This window comes from Tachypleus tridentatus, chromosome 3, assembly GCF_004210375.1.
Source record: "Tachypleus tridentatus isolate NWPU-2018 chromosome 3, ASM421037v1, whole genome shotgun sequence".
Taxonomy (NCBI): Eukaryota; Metazoa; Arthropoda; class Merostomata; order Xiphosura; family Limulidae; genus Tachypleus; species Tachypleus tridentatus.
This window is the reverse complement of record NC_134827.1, coordinates 45,235,489-45,247,849: the sequence shown is the minus strand read 5'-3', so window position 1 is coordinate 45,247,849 and position 12,361 is coordinate 45,235,489. Positions and strand designations below refer to the sequence as shown.

Below are 12,361 nucleotides of genomic sequence, written 5' to 3'. Positions count from 1 at the left end.
GTTCAGGTTACGTATTGCTTAATCACTTCACAAGAACACAGTAGAGTCAATGCTGTATATCCAAGTTTAATCACTCTCACAAGAACACAGTAGAGTCAATGCTGTATATCCACGTTTAATCACTCTACACAAGAACACAGTAGAGTCAATGCTGTATACCACAAGCCATCACTACACAGAACACAGTAGAGGTCAATGCTGTATATCCCACGTTTAATCTCACTACAGTAAGAACACAGTAACACACTAAGAAGCAATATATCCATTGCTAATCACTATCACACAAGAACACAGTAGAGTCAATGCTGTATATCCACGTTTAATCACTTCACAAGAACACAGTACAGTCAATGCTGTATATCCACGTTTAATCACTTCACAAGAAACACAGTACAAAGTCAATGCTGTACAAACCACGTTTAATCAATACTGCCATGCTGCCAATACATTCAAGAATGCTGTAGGATATCCACGTTTAATCACTACACAAGAACACAGTAGAGTCAATGCTGTATATCCACGTTTAATCACTTCACAAGAACACAGTACAGTCAATGCTGTACAACCATAATCACTCTTCACAAGAACACAAGTAGAGTCAATGCTGTATATCCACGTTTAATCACTCGCACAAGAACGCAGTAGAGTCAATGCTGTATATCCACGTTTAATCACTACACAAGAACACAGTACAGTCAATGCTGTATATCCACGTTTAATCACTATACAAAACACGCATAGCTCATGCTGTATATCCACGTTTAATCTACTTCACAAGAACACAGTAGAGTTAATGCTGTATATCCACGTTTAATCACATCACAAGAACATACAGTATAGCCAGCGCGCTTGCTGTATATACCACGTTTAATCACTACACGCGAACACAGTACAGTCAACGCCGTACATCCACGTTTAATCACATCACAAGAACATAGTAGAGTCAATGCTGTATATCCACGTTTAATCACTACAGCAAGAACACAGTACAGTCATGCAGCTGCTTCGTATCCACGTTTAATCACTATACAAAATACAGTACAGTCAATGCTGCATATCCACGTTTAATATTCAAGTTAATCACAAGAACACAGTAGAGTCAATGCTGTATATCCACGTTTAATCACTACACAAGAACACAGTAGAGTCAATGCTGTACAACCACGCTTTAATCACGTCACATGAACACAGTACAATGCAACACTGTATATCAATGCTGTATATCACGTTCACAAGAACACAAGATAGTCAATGCCATATATCTTATTGTTTAATCACTTAACAAGAACGCAGTAGAGTATCGCTTAATAAGTAGCATCCAGACGTTAATTCACTTCTACAAGCGAACACAGTCACAGTCGAATCGCTGATATCCACGTTTAATCTACAAGAAACAGTGCGCAGTAGAGTCAATGCTGCACATCCCACGTTTAATCACTATCACAAGAACACAGTAGAGTCAATGCTGTACAACCACACGTTTAATCACCGCTAATACACAAATGGCCAGCACAGTCAACGCTGCAAAGTACACTGCTTAACGTTCAATACACAAGAACACAGCAGAGTCAATGCTGTATATCCACGTTTAATCACATCACAAGAACACAGTAGAGTCAATGCTGTACAACCACGTTTAATCACTACACAAGACACAGTGAGTCAATGCTGTTATATCCTGCGTTTAATCACTTCACAAGAACACAGTAGAGTCAATGCTGTATATCCACGTTTAATCACTACACAAGAACACAGTAGTGTCAATGCTGTATATCCACGTTTAATCACTACAAAATACAGGTATAGTCAATGCTGTTTAATCACTACACAAAACAAGGTAGAGTCAATGCTGTACAACCACGTTTAATCACTTCACAAGAACACAGTAGAGTCAATGCTGTATATCCACGTTTAATCACTTCACAAGAACACAGTAGAGTCAATGCTGTATATCCATTGCCAATCACTACACAAGAACAGAGTCAATGCTGTATATCCAATCACCATCACTTCACAAGAACACAATAGAGTCAGTGCTGTATATCCACGTTTAATCACTACACAAGAACTTACAGTACAGTCAATGCTGTATATCCACGTTTAATCACTACACAAGAACACAGTAGAGTCAATGCTGTATATCCACGTTTAATCACATTACAAGAACACAGTAGAGTCAATGCTGTATATCCACGTTTAATCACTTCACAAGAACACAGTAGAGTCAATGCTGTATATCCACGTTTAATCACTACACAAGAACACAGTAGAGTCAATGCTGTATATCCACGTTTAATCACTACACAAGAACACAGTAGAGTCAATGCTGTATAACCACGTTTAATCACTACACAAGAACACAGTAGAGTCAATGCTGTATATCCACGTTTAATCACTTCACAAGAACACAGTAGAGTCAATGCTGTATATCCACGTTTAATCACTTCACAAGAACACAGTAGAGTCAATGCTGTATATCCACGTTTAATCACTACACAAGAACACAGTAGAGTCAATGCTGTATATCCACGTTTAATCACACACAAGAACACAGTAGAGTCAATGCTGTATATCCACGTTTAATCACTACACAAGAACACAGTAGAGTCAATGCTGTATATCCACGTTTAATCACTCACAAGAACACAGTAGTCAATGCATATCCACGTTTAATCACTTCACAAGAACACAGTAGAGTCAATGCTGTACAACCACGTTTAATCACTACACAAGAACACAGTAGAGTCAATGCTGTATAACCACGTTTAATCACTACACAAGAACACAGTAGAGTCAATGCTGTATATCAACGTTTAATCACTTCACAGAACACAGTAGAGTCAATGCTTGTATATCCACGTTTAATCACTACACAAGAACACAGTAGAGTCAATGCTGTACAAACCACGTTTAATCACTGCACAAGAACACAGTAGAGTCAAGTGCTGTATATCCACGTTTAATCACTACACAAGAACACAGTAGAGTCAATGCTCCACGTTTAATCACTACACAAGAACACAGTACAGTCAATGCTGTACAAACCACGTTTAATCACTCCACAAGAACACAGTAGAGTCAATGCTGTATATCCACGTTTAATCACTACACAAGAACACAGTTCAGTCAATGCTGTATATCCACGTTTAATCACATCACAAGAACACAGTAGAGTCAATGCTGTATATCCACGTTTAATCACTACACAAGAACACAGTAGAGTCAATGCTGTATAAACCACGTTTAATCACTACACAAGAACACAGTAGAGTCAATGCTGTATATCAAAGTTTAATCACTTCACAAGAACACAGTAGAGTCAATGCTGTATATCCACGTTTAATCACTACACAAGAACACAGTAGAGTCAATGCTGTACAACCACGTTTAATCACTACACAAGAACACAGTAGAGTCAATGCTGTATATCCACGTTTATCACTACACAAGAACACAGTAGAGTCAATGTTGTATAACAACGTTTAATCACTTCACAAGAACACAGTAGAGTCAATGCTGTATATCCACGTTTAATCATTACACAAGAACACAGTAGAGTCAATGCTGTATATCCACGTTTAATCACTACACAAGAACACAGTAGAGTCAATGCTGTATCCACGTTTAATCACTACACAAGAACAAGGTAAAGTCAATGCTGTATATCCACGTTTAATCACTACACAAACACAGGTAGAGTCAATGCTGTATAATCCACGTTTAATCACTACACAAGAACACAGTAGAGTCAATGCTGTATATCCACGTTTAATCACTACACAAGAACACAGTAGAGTCAATGCTGTACAACCACGTTTAATCACTACACAAGAACACAGTAGAGTCAATGCTGTATATCCACGTTTAATCACTACACAAGAACACAGTAGAGTCAATTCTGTATATCCACGTTTAATCACTACACAAGAACACAGTAGAGTCAATGCTGTACAACCACGTTTAATCACTACACAAAAACACAGTAGAGTCAATGCTGTATATCCACGTTTAATCACTACACAAGAACACAGTTCAGTCAGTGCTGTATATCCACGTTTAATCACATCACAAGAACACAGTAGAGTCAATGCTGTATATCCAAGTTTAATCACTACACAGAACACAGTAGAGTCAATGCTGTACCATCCACGTTTAATCACTTCACAAGAACACAGTAGAGTCAATGCTGTATATCCAAGTTTAATCACTTCACAAGAACACAGTAGAGTCAATGCTGTATATCCACGTTTAATCAATACACAAAGAACACATTAGAGTCAATGCTGTATATCCACGTTTAATCACTACACAAGAACACAGTAGAGTCAATGCTGTATATCCACGTTTAATCACTACACATAAGAACACAGTAGAGTCAATGCTGTACAACCACGTTTAATCACTACACAAGAACACAGTAGAGTCAATGCTGTATATCCACGTTTAATCACTACACAAGAACACAGTAGAGTCAATGCTGTATATCCACGTTTAATCACTACACAAGAACACAGTAGAGTCAATGCTGTATATCCACGTTTAATCACTACAAAAACACAGGTAAGTCAATGCTGTATATCACGTTTAATCACTACACACAAACACAGGTAAAGCCAGTAACTGTGTATATCCACGTTTAATCACAACACAAGAACACAGTAGAGTCAATGCTGTATATCCACGTTTAATCACTACACAAGAACACAGTAGAGTCAATGCTGTACAACCACGTTTAATCACTACACAAGAACACAGTAGAGTCAATGCTGTATATCCACGTTTAATCACTACACAAGAACACAGTAGAGTCAATGCTGTATATCCACGTTTAATCACTACACAAGAACACAGTAGAGTCAATGCTGTACAACCACGTTTAATCACTACACAAAAACACAGTAGAGTCAATGCTGTATATCCACGTTTAATCACTACACAAGGACACAGTTCAGTCAGTGCTGTATATCCACGTTTAATCACATCACAAGAACACAGTAGAGTCAATGCTGTATATCCACGTTTAATCACTACACAAGAACACAGTAGAGTCAATGCTGTACAACCACGTTTAATCACTTCACAAGAACACAGTAGAGTCAATGCTGTATATCCACGTTTAATCACTTCACAAGAACACAGTAGAGTCAATGCTGTATATCCACGTTTAATCACTACACAAGAACACATTAGAGTCAATGCTGTACAACCACATTTAATCACTACACAAGAACACAGTAGAGTCAATGCTGTATATCCATGTTTAATCACTACACAAGAACACATTAGAGTCAATGCTGTATATCCACGTTTAATCATTACACAAGAACATAGTAGAGTCAATGCTGTATATCCACGTTTAATCACTACACAAGAACACAGTAGAGTCAATGCTGTATATCCACGTTTAATCACTACACAAGAAACAGTAGAAGTCAATGCTGTATATCCACGTTTAATCACTACACAAGAACAAGGTAAAGTCAATGCTGTATATCCACGTTTAATCACAACACAAGAACACAGTAGAGTCAATGCTGTATATCCACGTTTAATCACTACACAAACACAGTAAAGTCAATTCTGTTTAATCACTACACAAACAAGGTAGAGTCAATGCTGTACATATCCACGTTTAATCACTTCACAAGAACACAGTAGAGTCAATGCTGTATATCCACGTTTAATCACTTCACAAGAACACAGTAGAGTCAATGCTGTATATCCACGTTTAATCACTACACAAGAACACAGTAGAGTCAATGCTGTATATCCACGTTTAATCACTTCACAAGAACACAGTAGAGTCAATGCTGTATATCCACGTTTAATCACTACACAAGAACACAGTACAGTCAATGCTGTATATCCACGTTTAATCACTACACAAGAACACAGTACAGTCAATGCTGTATATCCACGTTTAATCACATCACAAGAACACAGTAGAGTCAATGCTGTACAACCACGTTTAATCACTTCACAAGAACACAGTAGTGTCAATGCTGTATATCCAAGTTTAATCACTTCACAAGAACACAGTAGAGTCAATGCTGTATATCCACGTTTAATCACTACACAAGAACACAGTAGAGTCAATGCTGTACAACCACGTTTAATCACTTCACACAAGAACACAGTAGAGTCAATGCTGTATATCCACGTTTAATCACTACACAAGAACACAGTAGAGTCAATGCTGTATATCAACGTTTAATCACTTCACAAGAACACAGTAGAGTCAATGCTGTATATCCACGTTTAATCACTACACAAGAACATGTAGTAGAGTCAATGCTGTACAACCACGTTTAATCACTACACAAGAACACAGTAGAGTCAATGCTGTATATCCACGTTTAATCACCACACAAGAACACAGTAGAGTCAATGCTGTATATCCACGTTTAATCACATCACAAGAACACAGTAGAGTCAATGCTGTAAATCCACGTTTAATCACTTCACAAGAACACAGTAGTGTCAATGCTGTATATCCACGTTTAATCACTACACAAGAACACAGTAGAGTCAATGCTGTACAACCACGTTTAATCACTACACAAGAACACAGTAGAGTCAATGCTGTATATCCAGTTTAATCACTTGACAAGAACACATTAGAGTCAATGCTGTATATCCACGTTTAATCACTACACAAGAACACAGTAGAGTCAATGCTGTACAACCACGTTTAATCACTACACAAGAACACAGTAGAGTCAATGCTGTATATCCACGTTTAATCACTACACAAGAACACAGTAGAGTCAATGCTGTATATCCACGTTTAATCACTACACAAGAACACAGTAGAGTCAATGCTGTACAACCACGTTTAATCACTACACAAAAACACAGTAGAGTCAATGCTGTATATCCACGTTTAATCACTACACAAGAACACAGTTCAGTCAGTGCTGTATATCCACGTTTAATCACATCACAAGAACACAGTAGAGTCAATGCTGTATATCCAAGTTTAATCACTACACAAGAACACAGTAGAGTCAATGCTGTACAACCACGTTTAATCACTTCACAAGAACACAGTAGAGTCAATGCTGTATATCCAAGTTTAATCACTTCACAAGAACACAGTAGAGTCAATGCTGTATATCCACGTTTAATCACTACACAAGAACACAGTAGAGTCAATGCTGTACAACCACGTTTAATCACTACACAAGAACACAGTAGAGTCAATGCTGTATATCCACGTTTAATCACTACACAAGAACACATTAGAGTCAATGCTGTACAACCACGTTTAATCACTACACAAGAACACAGTAGAGTCAATGCTGTATATTCACGTTTAATCATTACACAAGAACACAGTAGAGTCAATGCTGTATATCCACGTTTAATCACTACACAAGAACACAGTAGAGTCAATGCTGTATATCCACGTTTAATCACTACACAAAACAAGGTAAAGTCAATGCTGTATATCCACGTTTAATCACTACACAAACAAGGTAAAGTCAATGCTGTATATCCACGTTTAATCACAACACAAGAACACAGTAGAGTCAATGCTGTATATCCACGTTTAATCACTACACAAGAACACAGTAGAGTCAATGCTGTACAACCACGTTTAATCACTACACAAGAACACAGTAGAGTCAATGCTGTATATCCACGTTTAATCACTACACAAGAACACAGTAGAGTCAATTCTGTATATCCACGTTTAATCACTACACAAGAACACAGTAGAGTCAATGCTGTACAACCACGTTTAATCACTACACAAAACACAGTAGAGTCAATGCTGTATATCCACGTTTAATCACTACACAAGAACACAGTTCAGTCAGTGCTGTATATCCACGTTTAATCACATCACAAAGAACACAGTAGAGTCAATGCTGTATATCCAAGTTTAATCACTACACAAGAACACAGTAGAGTCAATGCTGTACAACCACGTTTAATCACTTCACATGAACACAGTAGAGTCAATGCTGTATATCCAAGTTTAATCACTTCACAAGAACACAGTAGAGTCAATGCTGTATATCCACGTTTAATCACTACACAAGAACACATTAGAGTCAATGCTGTACAACCACGTTTAATCACTACACAAGAACACAGTAGAGTCAATGCTGTATATCCATGTTTAATCACTACACAAGAACACATTAGAGTCAATGCTGTACAACCACATTTAATCACTACACAAGAACACAGTAGAGTCAATGCTGTATATCCATGTTTAATCATTACACAAGAACATAGTAGAGTCAATGCTGTATATCCACGTTTAATCACTACACAAGAACACAGTAGAGTCAATGCTGTATATCCACGTTTAATCACTACACAAACAAGGTAAAGTCAATGCTGTATATCCACGTTTAATCACTACACAAACAAGGTAAAGTCAATACTGTATATCCACGTTTAATCACAACACAAGAACACAGTAGAGTCAATGCTGTATATCCACGTTTAATCACTACACAAGAACACAGTAGAGTCAATGCTGTACAACCACGTTTAATCACTACACAAGAACACAGTAGAGTCAATGCTGTATATCCACGTTTAATCACTACACAAGAACACAGTAGAGTGAATTCTGTATATCCACGTTTAATCACTACACAAGAACACAGTAGAGTCAATGCTGTACAACCACGTTTAATCACTACACAAAAACACAGTAGAGTCAATGCTGTATATCCACGTTTAATCACTACACAAGAACACAGTTCAGTCAGTGCTGTATATCCACGTTTAATCACATCACAAGAACACAGTAGAGTCAATGCTGTATATCCAAGTTTAATCACTACACAAGAACACAGTAGAGTCAATGCTGTACAACCACGTTTAATCACTTCACATGAACACAGTAGAGTCAATGCTGTATATCCAAGTTTAATCACTTCACAAGAACACAGTAGAGTCAATGCTGTATATCCACGTTTAATCACTACACAAGAACACATTAGAGTCAATGCTGTACAACCACATTTAATCACTACACAAGAACACAGTAGAGTCAATGCTGTATATCCATGTTTAATCACTACACAAGAACACATTAGAGTCAATGCTGTATATCCATGTTTAATCATTACACAAGAACATAGTAGAGTCAATGCTGTATATCCACGTTTAATCACTACACAAGAACACAGTAGAGTCAATGCTGTATATCCACGTTTAATCACTACACAAACAAGGTAAAGTCAATGCTGTATATCCACGTTTAATCACTACACAAACAAGGTAAAGTCAATACTGTATATCCACGTTTAATCACAACACAAGAACACAGTAGAGTCAATGCTGTATATCCACGTTTAATCACTACACAAACAAGGTAAAGTCAATGCTGTTTAATCACTACACAAACAAGGTAAAGTCAATGCTGTTTAATCACTACACAAACAAGGTAAAGTCAATGCTGTATAATCACTACACAAACAAGGTAAAGTCAATGCTGTATATCCACGTTTAATCACTACACAAACAAGGTAAAGTCAATACAGACAGGTATAAAGATTTATTACACAATAATAATCACGACACAGAACTTTTCAATTTTTTTATTTTCATGAGTTAAGAAATATTCTTAGAATACTATTCCTAGAATAAAACTAATGAAATGATTTGATGGTTATTAGCCTACATTATCACCTAATTAATAAGTACTTTGTATAACTAGATACTAATTATTAATTAGTTTTTATCATTAAGACAGACTTGAGAGGGTTTCATTTCTGTGTTATTCACTGGATTAAAGTCCTCATATCCTTTCTATATTTCATGAAGTTTGTTGGTGATTTATACCGGGTACAGGATTTCCTTGAAAGAACACAAACACAACAGGAACGAGTTAATATTTAGTATCTAGTTTGTAGTTAATTAGAATTACGTGACGGTGTAAGCTACGAATTATTCAAAGATTCATCAACTCTGGCAGTATTTAACCATAATTGTTAATACACTTACAAGAAACTCTGGCAGTATTTAATCATAATTGTTAATACACTTACAAGAAACTCTGGCAGTATTTAACCATAATTGTTAATACACTTACAAGAAACTCTGGCAGTATTTAATCATAATTGTTAATACACTTACAAGAAACTCTGGCAGTATTTAACCATAATTGTTAATACACTTACAAGAAAACTCTGGCAGTATTTAACCATAATTGTTAATACACTTACAAGAAACTTTGGCAGTATTTAACCATAATTTTTAATACACTTACAAGAAACACTGGCAGTATTTAACCATAATTGTTAATACACTTGCAAGAAACTCTGGCAGTATTTAACTATAATTGTCAGTACAGTTATACGAACAGTTTGGAACTACAGAACCAAGTCTGGTAGAATCTCTTACAAGAACACTTTTAAAATACCATATGAAAACATAATATCGTTAAAAGACCACGTAAAGTAGGCTCTCTTGTTGCTTCAATACCAAAGAAGAATAGAGTCGCTTTCTAATCTTGATAAAGATTTAAGATGAACGACAGAGAACGTCTTTATAACATAGGAAATGTACTTTTGGTCCACTTGTCCTGAACAGGAAACAAAGAGAGCACATAATAGTGGGAGGTTTCCTTCCCACTTTATCAGCGCAGACCCTAAGGTTTATAATCTTCTCTTTGTAAGTTTATAGTAATTTTGTTAATATTGGACAACATTGTAATGTGTAAATAAATATAGTGCTCTTATAAGTTACGAAGTTCACAGATATGTTGGTTACAGGTTCAACACGTCCTTTGTAACCCGCCTCTCGACCATTCGACGTAATAAACCTCAAAGTGCCACTTATGGCTACTCTTCTTCTCCAAAGAGTAGGTTTGGAGAATGCCCCTCTGAATCTACTAGCGGAAGAACCAACACCAATGAAGACAATGTCTCCAAAGATATTGATGTGTCCAAAAGAAACTCTGACGGTAAACCTCAAAGTTGCATTTTACTCTTTGTCAGTAAAAGTTTAAACATCTCTCCAGAGAGACTCCAACCATAGATTTATATGTATAGTTTGTCTTAAAAACTGGCTAGAATCAAAATTATTCTCAATATTTGAAACTTAATTTTATTTTTTTAAATAAACTAGGGCAAAATTAATTTTAAAGTAAAAGGAAATCCAAATAAACTAAGGCAAAATTAACCTTAAAGTAAAACGAAATCTAAATAAACTAAGGCAAAATTAACCTTAAAGTAAAATGAAATCCAAATAAACTAAGGCAAAATTAACCTTAAAGTAAAATGAAATCCAAATAAACTAAGGCAAAATTAACCTTAAAGTAAAACGAAATCCAAATAAACTAAGGCAAAATTAACCTTAAAGTAAAATGAAATCCAAATAAACTAAGGCAAAATTAACCTTAAAGTAAAATGAAATCCAAATAAACTAAGGCAAATTTAACATTAAAGTAAAGGAAATCCACATATTTTAATTTTGAGATATAAGATCATAAAACTGAATTCCACATTATAGAAGACGGTAAATAGTAACATTAAAAGTGTATATTTCTCATAATTCAGTCTTAACTAAAATTACACGATTTCCTTTACTGACATTGTTAATAACAGGTAACCAGAAATACTGTTTCGTAAACAATATCTACAAATTGTGTGGTTCGAGAGTGTAGTGATAAACTATCCAGTGCAAAGTGTCATTCTTTATGTAATATTTCGTGTGTCAAACACCTGTGTGTGAAATATACTGAATGAACTCATTTAAATTTAAGCCTTGGCACTGATCAGTAATGTTAAGCCATTCTTTTTACTGTAATGTAGCTGATCACTTAATAATCAAAGGTATTCACTTTATGTTAACACACAATTAATTCATTTATTTTTCATCTCTTTAATTCAAATACAGTGAGTGAAATCAAAAAGTATTGTGAGTCACGTGACTGTCATAAAGATGTTATATTTTAGGTTTAGTCACGTGACAGTTACCGGGTTGGAGAGTGTTTCTTAATAATTAAAATGTCATATATGATATCTTTCCTATGTATTCATTGTTTTAAGTGAAAGGACAATATTGTGATAGAAGTTAAATCATATCCGGCTGTTTTAGGAATAAATCTAAGAAAAATATGTCGTACTTGACTTTTGTGTCATTCTTTATTTAACATACTAATGTATAATTATTTATTATGTAGTACTTGACTTTTGTGTCATTCTTTATTTAACATACTAATGTATAATTATTTATTATGTCCTACTTGACTTTTGTGTCATTCTTTATTTAACATACTAATGTATAATTATTTAATATGTCGTACGTGACTTTTGTGTCATTCTTTATTTAACATACTAATGTCTAATTATTTATTATGTAGTACTTGACTTTTGTGTAATTCTTTATT

At 35.5% G+C, this 12,361-nt stretch overlaps 1 protein-coding gene across 1 annotated transcript in view; it reads left to right on the top strand.

Annotated features, from left to right (window-relative positions):
• LOC143245834 (potassium voltage-gated channel subfamily KQT member 5-like) overlaps positions 1-11,007 on the top strand; it is a 669,913-nt gene extending 658,906 nt beyond the window's left edge. The window contains exon 8 of the mRNA XM_076492090.1: positions 10,743-11,007. Within this exon, the coding sequence (XP_076348205.1) occupies positions 10,743-11,007 (265 nt within the window). The remainder of the gene's footprint in view (positions 1-10,742) is intronic.
• The last annotated feature ends 1,354 nt before the right edge of the window (positions 11,008-12,361 follow it).